The sequence below is a fragment of the Phascolarctos cinereus genome, unplaced genomic scaffold, assembly GCF_003287225.1.
Source record: "Phascolarctos cinereus isolate Bilbo 61053 unplaced genomic scaffold, phaCin_HiC Scaffold_4;HRSCAF=312, whole genome shotgun sequence".
NCBI classification, from domain to species: domain Eukaryota; kingdom Metazoa; phylum Chordata; class Mammalia; order Diprotodontia; family Phascolarctidae; genus Phascolarctos; species Phascolarctos cinereus.
Genome location: NW_027555847.1, coordinates 562,120,713 through 562,145,287, shown reverse-complemented (window position 1 = coordinate 562,145,287; position 24,575 = coordinate 562,120,713). Strand labels below are relative to the sequence as shown.

At 35.4% G+C, this 24,575-nt stretch overlaps 1 protein-coding gene across 4 annotated transcripts in view; it reads left to right on the top strand.

Moving 5' to 3' along the window:
• HIVEP1 (HIVEP zinc finger 1) overlaps positions 1–24,575 on the top strand; it is a 179,561-nt gene that overhangs the window by 94,348 nt on the left and 60,638 nt on the right. For all 4 annotated transcript variants that reach the window (XM_021009853.2, XM_021009854.2, XM_078153601.1 and 1 more), the window contains one exon: positions 13,326–13,379. In XM_021009853.2, the coding sequence (XP_020865512.1) occupies positions 13,326–13,379 (54 nt within the window). The remainder of the gene's footprint in view (positions 1–13,325; positions 13,380–24,575) is intronic.

Genomic DNA, 24,575 nt, shown 5'->3' with positions numbered 1-24,575 from the left:
GTCTACAAAATACATAATATAATCTCTTGTCTCTTCCAATTCTAATGATTTTATGATTATATCACTACATACGAAAGATCTCATTGAGTTCATAAGTAACATTTTTAAAAATTATAATTCTATTGGAGCTTTAGTCTCCTTTACTCAGAACTATTTCATGTTTTTCTTTTTGCAACAAATAGGATATACCTTACAAAAATTAAAACATGTGATGATTTTAAAATAAAGTCTCTATTGTATCATTTCAGATTTTTCAATTATACTGTTCTGTGAACTTTTAGTTTAATTGATGGAAAAAAAACTAAGTAAAGATACTAATATTTTGTTTTAGGAAATGTACTAGTCTATCTTATGAACTAGATAACATGCTCATTTGGTGTTTGTTCATATTTGTTTTGTTAATTTAATTTTCTGCTCTCTTTTTAATGAGATTTAATGAGAGTAAATATCAATTTTATTGGTCTTTCCAAAGAACCAGCTTTAAGTTTTACTTATCAATTCTGTTTTTAAAAAAATTCTAGTATATCTGTTTTTCTTCTTTTGTGCTCATTTTAGGTTTGTTTATTTGTTGGCTTTTTTATATTTTAAAAATACTCATTTTTATATTCAGTTCTTTAATTCTCTTTTTCTTTTGTTAATGTTTGTTTGTAAAGATATAGTATCTCCCCTTTCACATTCTCTTCATTATCCATCCTTTCTGTCTACACTAGAACCTCATTCTGTTTCATGACTCCTGTAGTTCATGTGCATTGTCTCTCTCTCTCTCTCTCTCTCTCTCTCTCTCTCTCTCTCTCTCTCCCTCTCTCTCTCTCTGTTTTTTTTTCTCTCTCTCTCTCATTCCTCATGCAATCAAAGCTTCAAAGATATCCATTCTAGCCTTTCCCTCTCTAGATACTTTCTGCCACTGCCATGTAGGATTTACCATGGAGTTCCCTTTTCCTGTGTGTTTCACTCCCGTGTTGTAATGTAGCTTCACAAAACAATCATTGTTTTACCTCTAGGCAGGGTGTTACCAGGTTCTGTCTGAAATGTCCCATTTACCTTTTCTCTCTTAAGCTCTACTAGATTTCCACTGACACCCCTTCTTGTATACATGTAGAAGGAAATCTCTTACTGTTTTTTTTTGTTGTTGTCACTCTTCTGCTGTTGCTATCCTTTGTTGCTGCATTCATTCACTACTCCTGCACTTCTGATGTTTGTAGTGTTTGAGAAGCAAATAATCTCTTCCGTTCTCATTTTCTTTCTAAAACTCTTCTCTGCTCTTGAAAGTCCATCCTTTTTTAAATATGTGGTTAAGCTCAGATTTGCAGACTATATCATCCTTCATCTTGAGCTCCATTCCTCTTTCGAACACATTTTTCCATTTCCTTCTACATTTTCTTGTGGGTGCAGAATAGTCTTGGATTTTTCAAATGTCCTTTCCTTTGTATTTGAAGGTCTTTCTCCTGATGACCTACAAAATTTGTCTCTAAATTGAATTGTTAAATTTAACCACTGTGTTATTAGAGTTTGCAGCCTTGAGTTTTTTTTTCTGGAGATGATCTGTGTATTCTTTCTATTAGAATTTTATTTTCTGTGTTCAGAAGTTCTGGGCAGTTTTCTTCTTTTATTTCCTTCATTAAAGTGTTCAGGTTTTTGTCCTGTCATCTTTTTCGGGAGACCTAGGATCCTTAGGTTGTCTCATACATCCTGTCACAAGATCAGTGTGCTTTGATTGCATACAGTGAGTGTATTTTCTTTAATATTATTTTTTTGCTTCTCTTCTAGATTGTCCTCTTCTGTGTATTTGAATTCTTAATCTATTTGGGGAGGTTTGCCTTTACAGATTGTAGTTTTTCTGTTTTGCCCATTATTTTTGCTTTGCAGGCCATAAATTCTGCTCATAAAATTCTCATGTTGCTTTTGAATGACTCAGGAACAGTGTATTGTGGTTCCAAGTTCTCCTCACATTCCACAAAGTCCTCTGTCTCTTCAGTGCTGGCTCATTTTCCTTTGTTTTGTAATATTTATTCATAGATGCCTAAACTCATTTACTAGATCTGAAGGCCATATTTCTTTCTATTGTTACTATTTTTCCTGCTGATTTATCTGTTTATGTTCAAGATCTTTGAGTTTTCTTCTTCCTGAAATCTTCGGTTATTTCAGTCTTTATTTCCCTTAGTTTTCTAACTCTCCTCTCTGATTGTGGGTCTCAAAACAAAGATTTCAAGAGCTTGGTGCAGTATTGCACCTCTCTCAACACCCCCCTCCCCAAGAGAGTCTTGTCCTGGTATCCTGTGCATCTCTATTCCTTAGTTCTTTGGCCCATCACCAGCAGTAGAGTTTTGTAGCAGTGATACTATAGAGTTGTCTTTCTCAGCAGTTGGAATTCAGAGCTTTGCAGTGCAGGTATTTCAAAGGATTGTGGATCCTAGCTGTCGTTTGCCACCAAAGGGCTTTGGTTACCTGACTGCCTTTTGCAGCCAGGGCAAATTTCAGTAGCCTAAAGCCAGGATATCTATGGCACTGGAAAGAGGGAGGGAGGACTGAATTGTAAGGGTGGGTTTTGTCATAAGCCTATGTCATGTCCTTGGTTTGACTAGTGTGGCCTTGCTGCCAATGGCTTGGGAAGTGGTGAAAGGTGTTAATTGAACTCGGGGTCAATAAGCATCAGTTCATAGGTTTGGGGGCTTTTTTTAACCTTCTTTTGTATTCTGGGTGTCCTAGACTGTATAGACAGCTGAAGTTGCTTTATCTTTCATGCTTTTGAGAGGCTGGTGGGATCAGAGAAAATGTCTAGTCCTACAGTTGCCTGTGTGACCTGGAAGTCCCTCTTGTATATATATCTTTTTATCTGGTTGTTGGTGTATTGACACCCCCGTTAGACTGTGGGCTCCTTGAGAGCAGGTACTGCTGTTTTATCTTTCTTTGTATCATTGGCACTTAGCACAGGACCTGGCACATAGTAGGTGTTTAATAAATGCTTATTGACTTGATTTGATTATCCACTTGTGTGACCTTTGGCAAGTCACTTGACATCCCTGAGCCTTGAGTTCCTAATCTCTGAAATGAGGAGCTTGGACCCAATGGCCTATAAGATGCCTTCTAGCTCTAAATCTGTGATGCTGCGATCCTACTCTGTGCCAAGCTTTTGTGCTGCCCATACAAATGTAAAAGCAAAGCAGTTCTGCTTTCAGGAGACTTAGGTTCTCTGTTGTGGGGGACAAAGGAGACACCATGTTCACAGATAAGGAGATTTCAGTTGTATATAAAATAAATACATATTGATTTGGTATCACCTAAAGTGGGAGAGGCAAGAAAGACTTCTTGAAGGAGGTGGCCCTTAATTTAGACCTTAAAGCAGAGATAGGGATTACAGGAAGTGGATGAAATGAGGGAGAGCATTCTAGCCCTGCCAGCCCCCAAAGCATGGAGTTGGGAAATGGAGTGGTGTGTACAGGGAATGGCAGGTCAGCCAGTTAGGCTGCAGTGTGGGGAGGGAGATTAACAGTAATCAGCCTGGAAACAGTTGAAGTTGGATTGTGAAGGGCTCTAAATGCAAAAAAAAAAAGTTTCTGTTTTATCCTAGGGGCATGGAAGCCATCGAAGTTTCTTGAGCGTGGGAGTGACATGGTTTTAGGAATGTCAGCTTTGTACATAGTAGAGGATGGAAGGGTTGAGATTAGCCCTTGAGGGTATGATTAGACAATTGAATGATTGCTCATATATGTATAATGTCTCTTTCCTTTCCCTCAACTGTCTTAAAATATGTAACTTGTAGGTAAAGATGCTTCCTATTAGATTTTTAAATCAAGACTGAAATAAGTCTTTGAGTATACCTTTTAAGCTTTCATTGTAAAGAGGGTGTATTTGCAACTCAAGTAAATGGTAATGTGTATTTAAGCTTTTTAATTTTTTTTAGCATTATTTCATTGTCATGCATTTGGTTTTATTGATGATTAAAATATTGACTAGCAGCTAACATTAAGCTAGAATGTTCTTGTACAGATGTATAATGAGTGAAAGTAGGAGTAATAGCTTTATTCAGTGGTATAAATAGTACAGTCACATATGGTAACTTAAAAATTCAGATGGTGATTCAATAAACACCAGGCTCCTTTTTACAGTTCATTTTAAAAATAGTTAATAAAAATTTTATTATATAGATTTTATATATTTGAATCACTTAACTATTAAAGAAAGGAATAGAAATGGGTATACATGAGGTGAGGAACAAGGGAGGTCTTCAGTAATATTGTAAAAGAGAATGATGAGGTCATAGAATTCAATTAAGAAATATGTAGATGGCATCTCTTTTTGTAAGTCACATTTGTTTTAATACCCTATTTATGTTTTTGCACTTTATTGCCAAATATTTTAATCACTTCTAATTATAATTTGTGATGAAACATTATAAGATTTATATTTGGAAGGCACCTTAGAGATCTATTAGTCATAGAATCTTTAATTTAGATAGAGGAGAAAGCAAGCAAATAAGCATTTATATAGCACTAGGTGAGAGGCACTGTGCTAAGCACTTTTACAAATGTCTCTTCATTTAGTTCTTACAACCCTGCAAGGTGTGTGCTATTATTATCTCTGTTTAATGGTTGAGGAAACTGAGGCAAACAGTGGTTAAGAGACTTATCCATGGTCACAAAGCTAGTGAGTGTCTGAGGCCAGGTTTGAACTCGAGTTTTACCTCCTCTAGGCCCATCAGAGACCTTAGCAGTCATCTATCCAAACCTCTCATTTTTTATTTGAGAAAACTGAGACCCTAAACAGCTTATGATTTTCCCTGGGTCACATAGGCATTGAATAAAATATGGAGAATTCAAACAGACTTTCTGACTCCAAGTCCAATCTTTTCATCATACTACAAATGTTTCTTTCTAAATAAAATCATTAAATATCATTTTCAACTTACTTCAAGTCATTTGTATGTCTTTTTTTCTTTTTTAAGGCAATTGGGTTAAGCGACTTGCTCAGGGTCACGCAGCTAGTAAGTGTTAAGTGTTTGGTCTGAGGTTGGATTTGAACTCAGGTCCTTCTGACTTCAGGGTCGGTGCTGTATCCACTGCACCACCTAGCTGCCCCCATTTGTATGTCTTGATATTATTTTCCCTCATGCAAACATTATATTGTTATACTCTCTCACTTGAGAAACTAGAATATTAGTTTCTCCCTGTAAAAAATAAGTATAATATAAAATCTAATTAATTCAGAATATAAATTCAGAATTTTCAAGTCTGGTAGTGGGCTGAAATTTAGTTTTGTGATCTCTATGTTAAATGAGTTTGTAAAGAAATTTTTAACATGAACATAATTACAAGTGGTAACTTAACCTACTGTAATTAGCTATTTTCTGTATAAATTATTGCTGTTCTAATTACTAATAGAGTGCTGGCCCCGGGGTCAGGAAGATCTGAGTTCAAATTTGGCCTCAGACACTCAGTAGCTCTGTGTCTCTGGACAAGTCACTTAACCTTTTTTGCCTCAGTTTTCTCAACTGTAAAATGCATTGTAAAATGTAAAATAGAACCTATTTTCTCAGGATTGTTATGAGGAGCAAATGTGATAATTTTCTTTTGTTTTTTTTTGTTTTGTTTTTGATAAAATTTTAAAAGTGCTTTGCAAACCCTAAAACACTATATAAATGCTAATTATTATCTACTAAATATTAATGTACATTATTGCCATCATTACTAGTTACTGTATCTATTTAAGAATAAAACTTGATTTCTTTAAAAATATTCTATAACTTAAAAGAGGCAGTGACTGAAACTGCTGTCTCCAAAGGCATTAGTGATTTCTTTATTGTTAAATCTAATTGCCTTTTCTACAGCATTTGACATCTTCTTTTTAGGTAGCTTCTCCTTGGATTTTTGTGACATTGTTTTCTTCTTACCTAGAAGACCTCCTTTGGTCTCTTTTTCAGGATTGTTATCCATGTCCTGTAGTAATGCATGAGTGTACTCTGTGATTTAGGCCTACCTACTCATCTTTCTTTTTCTTTCTTTACATTTTCTCTCTCTCATCTCATCATTTCCCATGAATTCAACTATCATCTTAACAAATGATTTCTAAATCTACATGTCCAGTCCTTATTACTCTCCTGAGCTCTTAATACCACATCTCCAACTATCCTGCGGGACATTTCCACCTAGATTTTCACAAGCATCATAAGTCAGCATGTCTAGTGAGCTATTGCCCTTTTTTTTTCTTTTTTAAAGTGATGCAATGGCAATTTATTTTCATTCATGTGAGAAACTTAAACAGAAAAACACAAAAAGTTCTTCTGAGAGATGCAGGGAGGCAATATGGTAGAATAGACAATACCCTGGCTGAGTACTAGGATACATGAGTTCTATGTGATATTGGCAAGTCATCAATTTCTGCATCTATAGAATGGAGGAAGGAGGATTATCTGACAGTGATCTCTAAAGCTCTGTTCTTGCTGTAAATATTCTATTAGCAAGCTTATATTTCTTTATTCCTCTAGCATCATTTCACCTCATTCATTATTTGGAACCTCAGTTTTTGGTGTTTTGTTTTGTTTTGTTTTGTTTTTCCCACCTGACCCATGAGCAGAAATCTTTCATCTAGGGTGTAGCTTAGTCCTAACAAATCTTAAGATTTAGAACCAAATAGCATGGCCTCTTGTGTCAGATTAGTTCAGAACAATGACTCTATTGAACTCCCAGCATTAGGCTCATTTTTAAAGAAAAAACTTTGTTAATTTAATTGACAGAGTGACTTATCCAGGAAGATAGGGGACTGCAGCCTGCATCTTGGGTCCTCTTTTGAGCTGCTTCATCTAGGATTCATTTAAAAGAGAAAGGAGAAAATTTAGAGCTGGATGTAGTGTTGAACTTACTCAGGAACTCCACCCAGTGAAGTTGAAGTGAATTCAGGTTGGCTGAGAAGAGCCTCCATGACCAGAAAGATGGCTGCAGTCTGTCCTACAAATTGTTTCCATTCTTTCTCACCTCTCTTTTTTTCTGTTGAGGCTATCATTACTATTGTTCCAAGTTTAAACCCTAGGAGTCATCCTTGACTCTTTGCTCTTACTTTACCCCATTTAGCAAATCAATTGTGTCAGGTATTTGTATATTCTTATATATTTGTATGTTGTCTCATTGTCCTTATTGTTGATTGTGATAAAAGGCTTGATTTGGTAGAGTTTCTTGTGGCCTTAAGGACTCTTTTTCAACAAAATATCTCTCATTCATACATAAAAAGTAGTTAAAGATTCATTGAAAAATATAACAGATGTAACCTTATTCAAGGAAACACTGATTAAAAAAAAATCTGGGGGGCGGAGCCAAGATGGCAGAGTGAAAGCAGTGACTTGCTTGAGCTCTCCTCCAAACCCCTCCAAATACTCATAAAAAATGGCTCTAAACAAATTCTGAAGCAGCAGAACCCACAAAAAGACAGAGTGAAACAAATTTCCAGCCCAAGACAACGTGGATGATTGATCAGAAAGGTGTGTCGCGCTGGGCTGGGAGCGCAGCATGGGTGCATAGGCTGCAGCGTGGACACGCAGGCTGCAGCAAACCTGGAGCACGCCTCAGAGGACTGAATCTCAGGCAGCTGTGGAGGTTTCCAGATTCCTCAATCCACCAAAATGCCAAAGACAAATTAGAAGGTCAGTGGGAAAAGTCTGTTTCTGTCGGTGCCTGAGAAAGGAAGGCGGGGTTTCAGCTCCATTCCCCAAAAGCATGGCCCTGTAGGGGGGGCGGCTGCTTCCCGAGCTTCCGGCCCACAGACTGAGGGGGAATCCAGTGGCTGATCAGAGAGGGAGTGCAGGGATCTCTTTGCCAGTGCTGAGGCAGGAATCTCTTGCTTTGCCCACATTTGGATCTGGGCCACAGTTCTGGGCAGCGGTGCTGGGTGAGGAGGAGACTGGCTTGGTGGAGCTTGTAGTGGTTGTGGTGCCCCTCATCACAGTTACAGGACAGAAAGGAGTACTTGTAGTCGCAGGCCAGGAAAGGAGTAAACACCTTGCCCCTTATCGTACCACCTTGGAAGAACTGAAAAGTTACAGGTCCCTACAAGTATCTCTGAAAACAGCTGTACAAACCCCCGAAGCTTGGGACAGTACATTCTCCACTTTGGAAGCAGATTCGTACCTTAACAAAGAGTTTAAAACCCAAGTAATTGGCCGGGATCATGAGCAAGCAGGGCAAAAAGAGTCAGACTATATTATCTTACTTTGGTGACAAAGAAGACCAAAATATACAACCAGAAGAAGACAACAAAGTCAAAGCCCCTACATCCAAAGCCTCCAAGAAAAATATGAATTGGTCCAGGCCATGGAAGAGCTCAAAAATGATTTCAAGAAGCAAGTTAGAGAAGCAGAGGAAAAACTGAGAGTGATGCTAAAGGAGACCCAAAAAAACTGAAGAAAATAACACCTTAAAAAATAGCCTAACCCAAATGGCAAAAGAGGTCCAAAAAGCCAATGAGGAGAAAAATGCCCTAAAAAGCAAAACTGGCCAGATGGAAAAGGAAGTCCAAAAGCTTACTGAAGAAAATACTTCCTTAAAAATTAGAATAGAGCAATTGGAAGATAGTGACTTTATGAGAAATCACAACACAGTAGAAAAAATCCAAAACAATGAAAAAATAGAAGAGAATGTGAAATATCTCATTGGAAAAACAACTGACCTGGAAAATAGATCCAGGAGACAGAATTTAAAAATTACTGGACTATCTGAAAGCCATGATCAAAAGAACAGCCTAGACATCATCTTTCAAGAAATTATCAAGGAAAACTGCCCTGATAATTAGAACCAGAGGGCAAAATAGAAATTGAAAGAATCCACCAATCTCCTCCTGAAAGAGATCCCCAAAGAAAAACTCCCAGGAATATTATAGCCAAATTCTAGAGTTCCCAGGTCAAGGAGAAAATATTACGAGCTGCCAGAAGGAAACAATTCAAGTACTGTGGAAACACAATCAGGATAACACAAGATTTAGCAGCTTCTACATTAAAGGACCACAGGGCATGGAATATAATATTCCGGAGGGCAAAGGAGATAGGATTACAACCAAGAATCACCTACCCAGCAAAACTGAGTATAATCCTTCAGGGGAAAAAATGGTCATTCAGTGAAATAGAGGACTTTCAAGCATTCCTGATGAAAAGACCAGAGCTGAATAGAAAATTTGACTTTCAAATATAGGACTCAAGTGGAACATGAAGAGGTAAACAGGAAATAGAAATCATAAGAGACTTATTAAGGCTGAACTGTTTACATTCCTGCATGGAAAGATGATATTTATAACTCATGAGACCTTTGTCAGTATCAGGGTAGTTGGAGGAAAAAAATTATATGTATGTATATGTAGATAGATAGAGGGCACAGGGTGTGCTGAAGAGTAAGGGGTCATATCTGGAGAATAAAATGAAGGGATGAGAGAGGATTATACTCAGAGAAGAAGAAAGGGAGAGGTAGAATGGGGTAAATTATCTCACAAAAAAAACAGAAAAGTCTCTTACAGGGGAAGGTGAGAGGGAATGAGTGAATCTTATTCTCATAGGATTTGGCTTAAGGAGGGAATAACATACACATTCAATTGGCTATGGAAATCTGTCTTACCCTACAGGAAAATAGGGGGAAAAGGGGACAAGAGAGCAGGGGGATGAAAGAGAGGAGGGCAGATTGGGAAAGGGGTTAATCAGAAGTAAATACTTCTGAGGAGAGATAGGGTCAAAAGAAAGAATAGAATAAATGGGAGTGCAGGATAGGATTAAGGGAAATAGAGTTAGTTTTTCACAACATGTCTACTATGGACGTGTTTTGCATAACTGCACATGTACAACTTATATTGGGTTGCTTGCCTTTTCAATGAGGGTGGGTGGGAGGGAGGAAGAGAAAAAATTTGAAACCTAAAGTTTTAAAAACATATTTTTAAAAAAAATGTTTTCACATACTACTGGGAAATAAATATAGGAAATGGGGTACAGAAGTCTATCCTGCCCTATGGGAAAATAGAAGGGGAAGGGGATAAGAGAAGGGGAGAGAGATAGAAGAGAGGACAGAGTAGGGGAAGGGATATTCAGAATGCATGACATCTTGGGGTGGGGGGAGGGGGAGATGGGGTGAAAATTTGGAACTCAAAAACTTGTGGAAGGGAATGTTGAAAACTAAAAATAAATAAATTTATATTAAAAAAAAATCTGGCAAGGCATAAAATAGGGAACTGAATCCTCACCAGAGATGATTACCATTGTGATGGAAAAAGATCCAGCCCAGAGTCCAAATTGAAGAGTGATTTCCATGTGATTGTTTAGGTTTTTCAGATGTTACTGTTTATGGATGATATTGTAACTGACATCAGTCCCTGGGATATTACAGAAATTCCCAGAAGACATTGTTCATTCACAAGTACTTAGTCTGACCATCTACAAAAGAAAGACTAAGTAGAAAAAGAATGTATTTTGTCAAAGTTATGACATACATTTGGGTAGAAAATCTACCAAACTTTTCCTGTCAACATGTATATCTGAGATATACAGTATAGATGAACAGACAGTTGGGTCAGGAATTGAACAGAAAGAGGAAAAAGGGCTAGATTGCTCCCATGCAAGGCTCCTTCCACTGTTCCTATGAAAAGAAAGACCCATCTTTTTTAATACTGTCATTCTATTTGTATTGCTTGTTTAGTAGTGAGACATGGAATATAATAATCTCTGAAGAAATAAAAATAAGCACAGAGGTTAATGAAGAAGCCTATGGTGGATGTGAGCAGACTACAGCATATAACCAGTGCAGATCTTCGAAGAATAGGAGTAAAAGATCTCATCAAGAACATGTATGATAGGAGGAACAGATGAACTACCTGGTCATGTGATGAGGGCAGTGGCTGACAGATAGATACTCAAGTGCATGCCACAGGCACTCTAACAAGGAAAACAAAACAAACAAACAAACAAAAAAACACTGAGGAACACCTTCAGCATATTGTTGAAGACCTAGGCAAGTTCTGTTAAGATTTGATCATCAGAGGGAAATTCCAAATTGATAAAATTGAAGATCCCCTTTACAGATGGTAGGCAATTAATGCTTGTTGATTGATAACCTAACTTCTCTTGTATCTATTTTCTTCTCACAGTACAACCTGTTTTGTAGGAGTAGCCTAATTAGTCAGTCTCTTAGCAGTCAGTGTCTCCCTCTCCAGCTTGTTTTCCCAAAAGGGTGAAAAAAACGCACGTCTGACCATGTCACTTCCTTGTTTGAGAGACTTCAGTGTCTCCCCATTGCTTCTAGGGTAAAATAGAAATCCCTGTGTTAGCAGTTAAAGATCTTCACAATCTGAGCCAATTTTTCTTTTCTGGCTGATTATTCATTCCCCTAACTTTATAGACCTAGATAATATGAATATAGAACCTTAAAATATAATTTCTAAACCCTAATTACATTTACATTACCAATTTTAATGTGTACTAGATAATTCATTCTTTTTCTTCTTTCCATTAGATCAAGATAACGTTCTCCAGCTTTCATTTTACAATCGGTGTTTAAAACACTGTGCTTGGGTTTTTAACCTAGGGTACACATGAACTTAGTATTTTTTTAAAAATGATAACTGTATTTCAGTATAATTATTTCCTTGGTAATTCTGTGTATTTTATTTTATATATTTAAAAATATTCTGAGAAAGGTTTATAGACTTTACCAGCTTCCTAGGGGTCTATGACATGCAAAAAAAATGGTTTAAAACTTCCATACAGGCTAACTTCACCTTTTGTTTGTTTATTGACCTCTGGCTTTGTTTTATGCAAATACAATGGAGAAAATGACAGTCTGTCTTTGTAGTTTATTATTAAACAGATGAGGAAAACTAGATACTCATAAAAATTTATCACAAGAACTCAAATTCCTAAATTATAAAAGAGATGCTGTACAGGGTAGTTATAAGGGATAGCTTTTTTTTTTTTCCGGCTAAACTAAGACCAAAATGACTTACAAGGTAAAGGATCTTATTCCCCAAATGTTAGTATCAGCTAGTGGAAAGACTTTTCATACTTCTGAAATGTGCTATGAATTTTGTTATTTAAATAAATTACAAGATGAATATTGTTCTTAACACACTATTTGACACAGTTATACCCTTCATGTTTGTTTCTCATTTGATGAAGAATGTAGGGATTGTAATACTGCCTTCCTTTTTTTTTTCTTTTTACCAAAATACTTTGTTCTTACTTTTAGCATTTGGGTCTAACTTCCCTACATGGTTAGCATTTTACAAATGAAGAAAGGTGAATTGCTGTAAGTCTCTCACCAGGGTCACAGATAGGATTAATGACAGAACAAAGGATATAACTTTAATAACTTAACTCTGGCTATTGTTTTTCCACTAGGTAGTTATGATTTTTAAGTAAGATTGTACTATAACACATATACTACTGAATCAAGTCCTTCCCAGATAATTGGCTACAGACTGAGTACTTTCTATTAAAAATTGATGATATTATCCAGAAATGGATAGGAAGACCTCACAGATAAATTCTCATTAAATGGCAGTCTTTTAGTTTGATTGAATTTAAAATTTCCCCAAATTCCTCATATCCTTTTAATCCTTTGATGTTCCTTGTTATTGTTTTGTATAGATCAATCATTCTCCTCCCTGCCTTTTTTTCATGAAAAAATAACTTGTGAATATGAGATAATCGATTTCAGTACTTTATTTTTTCTTGATAATTGTACTTATTTACTTTTCTTGTGCTTTTATTGGGTGTTCAAAAGTCGAGTAATCTGTTGTCCTCTGTTTTATTTATTTGTTTTTGGAATTACAAATACCTTTCTTTTGTTGACTATTCATCTTCTTTCATTGATGATTAGGCTGTTTTGTAAGATGTTTGATTTGGAGTTGCAGCTTGAGATCTGTTGACTTTTGGATTATATTATTCAATCCCTGCTCTGATTTCCTATAACTGCAGAATAAACCTATGTAATTTGATTTGCTCTTCCTTCATATTCAAAGATTTTCCTCTTGATTGCTTGCAAAATTTATTGTTAATAAAATTGTTCAGTTTAACTGCTAACATATGTCTTAGAATTTTTCATGCAGTGATTTAGTTTTTTGGTAATGATCTGTGAAGTCTCTCAATTAGTGCCTTGTTAACTGTATTCAGAAATTTTAGGAAGTTTTCTGCTATTGTTTCCTTGTTATAGTGTTCCAAGAATGATTCTAAAATATGAAAATGGTTATTTAACAACAAAATGTATTTTCCTAACAATTGGAGTATAGGAACACAGTATTTATTTTTAATTACCAATGTTTCTCTTCTTATGCATGTTGTATTGATTAATATATCTTTTTATTTTTCTTAGACAAAATTGAAGAAGCACAGAAAGAACTTAACGAGGCAGAAGATTCACAAAAAGGTGAGTCTAATTCAAGTGAGCACAGAAGAAACAATGGATGGATTGCACAGGGAGGCTCTTTTAGCCAGTTTTTTAATGGTTTGTCCCTAAAACTGAGATTAACATACCTTAAAATCACTTAATGATAATCAAAATGCAGGTTTATGCTTCTGCATTTTGGGAGGCTACATAGATTTGAAAACATTACCATCTAATTTGAAAAAAAAGTTTCAGAAATCAACTCCTGTTGGATGATAACAAACAACACTTGGAAAGCTCTCATAATCAGAACTGAAACTGATCCTTGAGGGCAGGGGCTGGCTCTGCTTTCGCCTGTATTTGTATCCTGTTGCCTGAACATAAGAAGTACCTACTAAATGCTTGTTAGTGGCACACTATTGGGAGAAACAAATCTCTGATATATTAGCTTTCATAATTTGACTATGTTACAGGCCAATTTTTTTTTGCTATTGTTTTTTTGGGCATACATTTCTCTGGTGATATCATTTGTCCCACTTTTCTTGCCTAACTGTGTTATAGTTTGCTCATGCCTTCAATGGGCCTTTCTAGTGCCCTTTGGGTATTCTTTTGCTATTATAAGAGTCTCTGATATATAGCTATAACATCGTCAGAAGGATATTGGTGATGGATGATTTGTTTTAGGGAGAAGTTTGAGGCCATTAAAAGGTGTGCATTTTTCTCAGAGATAACTTGGACTGTTCTCCTGTTCCATTCTGGGCCTAGTTCATTGTCCACCTGTGATGTTTGTACCATATATATGTATTGATGGATGGCTCTACATGTTTCCACCCATCTTATAATTTGGATAACCAGTGTTCTTCAACTCTTTGTTTTTCCCTGCATTCATAATTAGACCAAACTCTTAAAATTATTTTAGATCTGATTTTAGAGTTTCTACATTTTTTGTAGTCTTGATGTAATCAATGTGATGTATTTCTGAAAGCCAAGGCACATGGAGGACTTGTTTCATTTTAGGGAACCTTCTTACATTTGGACTCTGTATTATATGTTCTCCATTAGGGTGGCAAAAACCTTTTGTTTCATGTTTCGCTTGCTGTTAATAGCTACAGGACTAATAAACAAGCTTATATTTTTTTTAAATCTATCTAAGCATCTTATATGATCTTAACACATGTATGGAACAGATTTTGTTGGAGAAGAGCCTTTAAGACTGAATTTTACAAAACAAATAATTTTGTATAGAGAACAGATACAATAGAATTTATATTATTTTGAACTGTCAGTCATTTGTATGACTGTAAATGGTCTCCCATTGAGTATTGTGTGCCCATTCCCTTCTTATGTTTCCATCAAGGATCTCTGTGTGTTGATCATTTTCATAAAGATTTTGCAGAAACAAGACAGACAACCAAAATATATTACCATCTTAGGTGAGCACATATTATATTATACCACTTTTAAAGTATCCCTTTCTTCTCTTCTTCATTTTTGTCAGTCTTCTTGTAAATAGTCACAGAACTGACATCATACTGGGCAAGTACTATTGATTATAGATTTTATTTTATGATTTATATATTTTTCATATATAGAGCTCAGTTTTTTTCTTTTGAAATAATTTTCTTTTTTTTTAACCTTGCCCTTAACAAACACCAAATTAAAAAAAAATTTATATACAAAGTGGAAAAAAAAAGATTATTGTACATAAAACAAAGGACTTCTGTTTATGAATATTTTACTTTTTAAAAAATACATGATAAATTCAACTTGTTTTCAAAGCTGTATTTATCTATATTTCCTTTTCAACTTCTCTAATTTGCGTTTTCCTTTAAATACCTTTTCTTTTAAACGACCTTTTCTTTTGTTTCTGCAATACTTTCTATACCCTTACTCTCCAAATAACACCCCCTCCCTTTAGAAAAAGAAAAACAAAACTTTTATAGCAAATAATTGTAGTCAAGCCAAATAAATATACAGATTGTCCATGTCTGAAAAGGTACCATGAGTCCATTACCTCTCTGTCAGGAAGTTGCTGCATCAGTGGTCCTCTGGTCATTGATCAAAGTTCCAGAGTCTTTCACACTTGTTTTGCTTCACAGTGTTGTTATTATTGTGTAAATTATTCTCCTGGTTCTGTTTACTTCACTCTGGGTCAGATCATATAAATTTTCTCAAATTTTTCTGAAACTATCCCTTCTATCATTTCTTGCAATTCACAAACCATAATTTTTTTAGCCATTTCCCAATTGAGAGATAGTCCCTTAGTTTTTATTTCTTTGCTACAATAAAAAGAGAGCTGCTATAAACGGTTTTATACATTTGGGTTGTTCTTCTCTTTCTTTGATCTCTTAGTAGTTAAAAACTTAATAGCAACCACACTGGGTCAAGGAGTATATACAATTTTGTGAGTTTTGGGGTGTAGTTCCAAATCTTTTTCCAGAGTATCAGCTCAGTTTTCTTGCTGTGTTTTCTACTGACCTTTACTTTTTTAAAAAGCATGTGAAAGTAGTTCTTTTGTCATTAAAATTATTCTTAAAATTAGTAATAGCAATGTTTTATTTCATCATTAAGATGAGTCAGATACTAGGAGTTATTTTTCACTTTTGTCTGGATTTTTTTGGTGAGAGGAGACACATGATCAGGATTAAAATTATCATGAGTATAGAAGGAAGAAAAATGAGAGAAATCTAGGTTTAGGGAAAAATCAGAGGCTTCACCTCTGGTGCCAGAGCACGGGCCACAGGCCACTGAGTTCGTGTTTGTCTAGATTAGTAGGTGAAGAAGGCACTATAAACAGTAAGGACATATGTATATGTCCTTACTGTTCATGTATGTATATATATATGTGTGTGTGTGTGTGTGTATTATATATATATATATATATATATATATATATATATATATATATATATATATATATATATATATATGTTTTTTGTGTGTATATGTATGTATGTATGTATGTATGTAAACCAAAATTTTGGTAGGAGAATTTTGTTTGTGGTAGAGTAGCTAGGAAGGTAAAAGATGAATAAGGGAAATGGAAAGCTTCTAGGCTGTACAGCATTGAGACCTCCAAAAGGTGAGTGAAGGAAGCGGAAATCCAATAGGACATAAAACTTGGAAGGCCAGAGAGGGAAGAATCTTCTTCATATAGGAGCCTGGGAAGGGGGCATCTGGTGGTCCTTGATCAGTGAGTCTGTATTGAAGGATACACAGAGCCAAAGCCCATGAGCAGAGAATGAACTATTGGAACTAGAGACAAAAGCACTGCCCAGGACCCCAGGTTCTCATACCCAGGCCTAAATTTGGAGAAACAAATTCTGAAAGGGTGGACACATTTACAATTTTGCCAAACAAAATCAACCAAAGAGAGCAAACAGGAACTGAAGCAGGATCTGTGGACAAGATGTAGCAGAAGGCAATAATCAGAAAGGGGCAGCCAAGTAGATTAAGGCCTAATTCCTTTAAAGTGTAGATAGGACCAGCAATAATGAGTAAGCTTATAAAATCCCTCTGTATTTGTTTTCCTCCACATCATTGTTTAGTTTTCTGTAGTTTAACATATACAGTTAACTATAATGTTATCTTGTTATCTATTATGCCACTGTAATATTTTATAGCACAGTGATATATTTTAGGAAAATTATTTGTAGATTTATGAAGTTAAATTTAACCAAAAGCAGGTACCAGGAATGTAGCGTTGGAATATTTAAAGAAAATGGGAATTACATCTAGATTAATAAGTGTTTAGATCTTTTGTAAATTCCAGATCTCTCCGCGGGAACCTCTAATTGTAATATTTATTTTGCGAAACCATTTAATTTTCTAACTCTTTTCACCTTATTACTAATACTACAGTATTTTGGTATAAATGTGAATACTTCTCTTTTATAACAGTCTCCACCTCTTGAAGAAGAAAGAATAACACTACCAGTCCAGGGCAGCCTCAACACCCAGGCCTGGCACAGCACCCTCTGCCAAAAAAGGACAGCGCTCCATCAGCAACACTGACCCAACACCCTTCCACTCCCCCTCCCCAAACCACTCTAGAAGGACATCAGCAGCAGAAGACCAGAATTTTCTCAGACCCAGGGCCCTCTGCCAATGGAGTAGGTTCTAGCTGCAGTACCTCTCTCTCCAAGTCCACCATACCTGACACTCACCCAGCAAAAATACTACTCGGAGACTCTGTACTTTTATTTTTCATTTGTCCTTACTACTCTCATAGCTAATGATTCTTCTTCATTTGACATCAAGTGTATTAGCATCTTTGTGTGTGGCTGAGGTGGAGTGGAGAAGGTCATAGGATCTAAAGAAGCAGAGGAAGTGGGAAGTTAGGAAGTTTGAGGGAATATCAACATTGGATGTTGAAATCCCCTAGTATAAGCACGGGATTTGTGGGGGAGAGAAAAACTTATCTTTCTGCAGTGTCTCTCAGAGACATCACCAACTCCTAAAGGTTTAACTATTATCTCTGAGCCAGTGACTCCCAAATCCATATATCTAGCCCTGGGGTCTCCTCCCCCAAGTTTCAATCTAACATCATCTGTTGCCTTTCAACCATTTCAAACTGAATGTTCTGGAGACATCTCAAACTCAACTTGTCCAAAACAGGGAGTCTTTTTCTTTCTTTCCAAACCTACCATTTTTTTTCAAACCTTCCTATTTCTTCCAGGGTTCTAGGTTCATAACCTCCACGTTATTCTGAATTCATTACCGTCTTTCACTCCACATATCCAGTCCTTTGTCAAATCCTGCCATTTCTACCTTCACACTTTCCCTGAGTTTTATCTTTCTGAGTTTTCTGATTAGTGGCATTACCAATCTTCCATATTAACAATTTTTTCCATTAAAAGATTTTTTTATTGATGTTTTGTCTTTCTTACATGATCATAGTATGCCATGAATGGTTCTCTCTTCCCCCTCCCCTTACCTGTTCCTCAGAGCCATCTCATAAAATATGAGAGTTCTTACAAAGACCAGCATCCCAAGCAGAACTGTTTCCCACTGTCACCTCCCAATAATGTCTTCCAGACTTGAAGCTCTGAGTCACTAGAACAGGACCTCATAAATTGGATATCTCCACAGTACAGTGCAATTCCTTCCATGAATCTCTCTCATTGTTTTCCTATCTGTGGTTATGATAATTCCAGGATGGAAAGTTTCAGGATCCAGATTGATTTCCTCATTAAATCTTGATCTTTTTTCCCTTGAAAATTGTCTTGATCATTTTTCTCTGATTCAGGCTTCTCAAGTGAGAGCATTTTGGATCATGCCTTAGCACTTGACATTCATTCTTGAATCATTATTTGGGTGCACATCTTGTGTCTGTTAATTCTAGTTTCAATTGATAGGATGAGAATTAGGTTTTATTGTATTTGTGGTTTGACAGCAATGTCTCTAGCAAATTATCCTGGGTGTAAGGTGGAATTTGGAGAGGAACCAGATGTGCCATTTTTTTAGGAGACAAACACTTCAGTTTTTCTTTAAATGTTACTGGTTCATTGTTTAAATGGCTGCATTTCAAGAAGTCCTAAAATTAAGGTGTGCCTGATAATGAATAGTACTGTGGATTTGTAATCTAGGGGGAATGATAAAGAGGCAATTTAATGTTATTTAAATACCCAGTGTAAGTGAGTTTAAAATGTATGCTGTCAAGCCTAGGAATTTTTGTAAGCTTAGAAAAATCAGAGATCTGAAGATCATTGTTTTAGCTTGGGGGAAGTTTCCTTAATGATAGTCTGTACCCACATGACAATAATAATAATAATAATAATAAAAACAACAATAATAGTAGCTGACATTTATATTGTGCTTTGCAAAGCATTTTGCATACATTATTTCTTATAGTCCTTTACAACTCTGTGAGGCAAGATTTTATAGATGAGGAAGTGATAGATGATTTAATAATTCTTACTGTGTGCTTATCTTTGAAAAATATATTTATACAGATGAATCTTTAGGTGTTCCGTGATCGTATCCATATCCATTATTTTTTCCATTTAAAATATTTAACTATATTTCTTTTATTTTTTCTTTTCTATTCTTATATAGATCCTTTGTAGTCCCTAGTTGTTTCCCCATCCAAGATAATCCTTTTTTAGCTGAACGTAATTGAAGGTGGTACCATTTGTCTTGTACTAGAGGAGGACAGAAATGCTCAATATTTGTTAAATTTTAATGAGCCCTGGAGCTAAAAATGGGTTATATAGGATGAGATAGCAAAAACAGTTGTTTTTATTTTATTATTTTTATATTGTCCTATTATATTTGTTTCCCCAGGCTTATTAAAAAAGAGAAAGTGGGTGTTGTAATAATGTCTGAGATGGGTAGCTCTGACAATTATTAAAACAGAGCTAGGGAGCTTTATTTTGTCAGTTTTCTTTTGGATTCATGGATGAATGATAAAGAAAAACAAATAAATGTACAACTGGAGGGTAGGAAGAAGTGAAAAAATAAGGAGGGGAATTAAAAATGAAGACCGTGAATGAAATAGGAATCAAGTCAGATATCACCAAATTTTGATACTTCTTACCATTTCTGTGTCCCAAGTGCATTTTGGTGAGATTTGCATCATAAACAAAAACATATCAGGTTTTGAATACCCCAAAAAGACCGATTGTGAGACCTTTAATAGCTACTAACCCATTTACCATTCTTTGTGAGAATGATCCATGTCAATATTAAGGTTATCCTTATGGAAAATATAGGTAGACTTTTACAAGAAGTTTTTTATATAAAATTTGCCATGAAGTTCTTCAAAGTAGAGTAAAGAATGTGCAGAGAAATAATCTGTAGAGTAGAGAAATATATAAATTTCTTCAAAATAGAGTCAAAGAACAAATCAGTCTCCCTGCAGGTAGCTTTGTAAAAATACTTCTAAAGTAAATATTTTTCTTCTTTCTGTTATATCTTTATGTGCTTTCATTTGTCAGTAGTATTCAGAGTTTTATCTGTTATCTTTGTTTTGCTAATTCTAAGTAGGACCATAGCAACTTCCAGGTCAGTTTCAACCAATTCTTCTATGTTACTTATATTGAATTTCACCATTTCAATAATTTATACTAGTGAGTTTTGGGACAGCACATTCCTGACCCTGCAAATTCTTCATTATTTAAGAAGATACTTACAAATATAACATTAAGAAATCATTTCCTCCTAGCCAGCCTTAATGGTTGACTTTCAACAAATTCCAAGCATTGTCTTTGAAGCTATATTTCCAATGTTATAACAAGATTGGAAATCATGGACAATGCCTTCGTGATGCATCATTTCTTATGTAATCATATTTAATATTATTAATTACAACCTGGTTTATAAGTTGAACCTTGAGGTTATACTGATGTGTAAAAAGATAAGTTAAAAAACCCAGATAATTTAGCCACATTTCATTTGGGTAAACTTTATGTTTACGTTAATCAGAAGAATAATTTTACCATCCTTAATTAAGTCAGTGGCTTTTCATGTTTATTTTGCTGAAAGTAAAAGTAGTTATACTATGTGTTCCTTGAGAACAAGAACTAAGACTTTTTTGGTTTTTTACTTTGCACTTAGCTCAGGGCCTAGCACACAAGAGGCTATAATATAATAAATGCTAGTTGACAAAGTTGACTGAAAATTAAAAAAAAAAATTTGATGGAACAATCAAGAGAATTTCAGGCTAATCATGTGAACCCTTTTAAACAACATGATTAAACCTAGCCATGAAGTTACTGTATTTGTAATAAATGCAAATGACGTTTTTTACATAGTTGCAGTATACAAAAAGAGTGTAACGTTTTCCACGTTCCAAAGCTTTCATTTTATGAAACCAAGAAGCTAGTATGGGCACATGCAAAAACATCTCACCCTTTCTTTCCTTTGCTTAAACCTCAGTAAGCTTGCTTACTGGTAGATTTGAGGGCATAATTTGGCAATCATGCCAGATTCAGTTTCATCAGCATTATACTGCTCTACAATGATGACACAAAAATAAAGCTGACAAGCATTTAGTAAGCATTTAAACATTGAATTTGTAGCAACTGGGGACAATGGGAAAGACTGCCTTCAGAAGTTGTGATTTGAGGTGAGTCTTAAAGAAAGATATTCTTAGAGTTGCAAGTAAGGAGAAAATAACAATTCAGATATTTGGAGACAGCCAGTACAAAGGCCAGTTCAAAATGTTGAGCAGGTGTAGCTGGATTCTGCAGAATACGCTCAGATACAGCAGTCAGTCAGATAGAAGGAGAACCAAGAGAGAGCAGGGCCATGAAAGACCAAAGAGGAGCAAGGGTCCAGGGGAAGTGGTCATCAGTATCAAATGCAGCAGAGAGGTCAACAAGGATGAAGATTGAGAAAAGACCATTAGATTAGACAAATAAGAGATGATTGGTAATTGAAGAGAGCAATGAAATTGAAGCTAGATTGCAGAGGTTTTAGAAGTGAACGAGGGGAGAGACAATGGAGGCAGTGAACATAGATAGTTTTTTTTTTCAAGGATTTTAGCTAAGAAGGAGAGGACACAAGATAATAGAGGGCCTACATTTTTGTAGGCAGGGAAGGAACCAATGGATGGGGGGGACGGAAGATTAAAGGAAGGGGTCATAGTTGGGTCAGTCTGCTTAAAAAGATGAGAAGGGATCCCACGGTATATGCAGAGGAGTTGGTCTTGATAGAGAGAAAAAGCCATTTCTTCCTTAGAAATTGGATTGAAGGAAGAGATTGAAGGAAGACTGATGGCAAGATTTGAGATGAGTAGAAAAAATGAAGAGGGAGCTCATAGCAAACTCATTTTTTTTCCAGTTACATATAAGTTGAGCTTTTTAACTGTGATGTTGGGAATGGAGATGTTATTGGTAGTTTGAAGGAAAAGGAAAGAATTTGGAAAAGCTGCTGTCAGAAATAGTATTAAGAATCAGTTAGGGAGGAGCAAAAGAATTTTCTTGCTCTAGTTGGGGATTAGTTGAGGTTAGATAACCTAAATTTGTAGTAGATGTGGCAGAGTCTTTATCTCTTCAGCTTCATGTGAGTAGGAATAGATGGAATAAATGGTGGGAATAAATCCAGAGTGGAGGTTTGGCAATGTGTGACTCAAGGAAGATATATGATAGTATTTTTTGTTTTTAATTGTATTCTTTTCGATCAGCAAAAGTCTGCCTTATCTACCTCCCACTCCCTATCGAAAAGGGAAGAAAAGCCAAACTCTTGTTACAAATATGTATAGTCAGGCAAAACAAATTTTTACATTTTCCTTGTCCAAAAAAAGGCTAGTTGCTATTCCACACTCTGAGATCTTCATCTCTCATGAAGAGGTAGTCAGAAGAAATATAATGTTGAAACTCATCTTTTGGTCATAGCATTCAGGTAGTGCATTCTTAATTTTTCATTTCCTTGATCTGTTTTCTCCTTGTTATGAGATACCTTATATTTTCTTCTGGTTTTTTTTTTTAGACTTTGTTCTAATATTTCTTGTTGTCTTATAAAGTCATTAACTTCTCTTTGGTCTATTCTAGTTTTCAGGGAGTTTGTTGCTTGCCAAGCTGTTAATTTACTTTCCAATTCTTCCATGACTCATTTTTCCCCAATTTTTCCTCTGTCACTCTAATTTTATTTACAAAAAATATTTTTAAAATTTTTATTCATTTTAAACTTAAATACAAAATGAGAAAAAAAGAACATTTCCTTGTATATAGCAGAACATAGAGGATTCAATAGAAAACCATACGTTTCCGTTTTAGATTGTTTGCTTTTCTTTTGAAAAATTATATAATAAATACTACACATTGTTTTCAAAACTATCTAGCTTTTCTGTGCTTTTTTCTGTTTTCTTTTGTTCTTTACTGTGCACTTTTAAATTTTATTTTTCTCCCTTCCCACTCTACCTTATAGAATGCTACAATTAAACATGAATGTATATGTGTGTGTGTGTATGTGTGTTGTGTTTTTGTATACACACACATACATATATGTAAGACCATACCATGTATATTTCTATTTGTCAGTTCTTTTTCTGGAGGTGGATAGCATCTTCCTTCATAGATCAAGCCTTTTCATGTTTTTTCTAAAATCAACCAGCTCATCATTTCTTGTAGCACAGTAATATTCCCTCACAATCATATACTCAACTTGTTTAACCATTTCCTAGTTGAAGGGCATCTATCATTTTAACCAATGTGATAGGTATAAGATGATTTCTCAAAGCTGTTTTAATTTGCATTTCTTTAATCAGTAATGATTTAGAACATTTTTAAATGTCTAAACATAGTTTTGATTTCTTTGTTGAAAAACTACCTGTTCATGTCCTTTGAATATTTATCAATTGGGGAATGACTTATGTTCTTATAAATTTGATGAAGTGTTTTATATATTTGAGAAATAAAATCTTTATTGGAGAGACTGCCTATGAAAAATTTTCCTCAATTTTCTGCCTTCTTTCTCATCTTGGTTACATTGGTTTTAGTGTATAAAACCTTTTAAATTTGATGTAATTGAGATTTATCCATTTTACATCTCACAGTGCTCTTTATCTCTTATTTTCATAAATTGTTCTCCTATTCATTAGTCTGATAGGTAATATGGTCCATGTTCTTCTAATTTTATTATGATATCTCCCTTTGTAACTAGATCATGTATCCATTTTGACCTTATCTTTGTACGTGGTTTAAGATATTGGTCTATGCCCAATTTCGGCCAGACTGTTTTCCAATTTTCCCAATAGTTTTTTACCGATTAATGAATTCTTATCCCCAAAACATAAATCTTTACATTTGTCAAGCACAAAGTTACTATAATTCTTTATTATTAATTTTTAATGTGTTGCTTCATCTTTTCTAGGAATTCTAGTTGAATTTGTGCCCAAGCTGTGTGTGTGGTTTTTTTCCTCCTTTGAGGCTTTGCTTGTAGATGTTTTGGAGTCATTCTCTTCTGTGTTTGTGTCTTGAGCATCCCTTTCACTATAATAGCTTTTTAGATGGGTTTCCTTTTCTTCTTGATTTTGGACTTGATTTTATAGTTGGGCTCTGTACACTTCTGGAGCGAAGGTCTGGCCTATCTTGTTGTTACTTTATTGGTAGTATTATGTTGTTTCATTCCAGCCTTTCAGGTACAGCTCTAATTGGAGACCTGCTAATATTCCCAGAGTGTTTTGATACAGGGTAAAGCCTGATTGTTCCCCCATCCTCTACCTTTGCAAGTATCTGACCAGGCTGGGGTCTGAGCCACAGTAGACTGATACTGGACTCATCCACTATCGGCCAG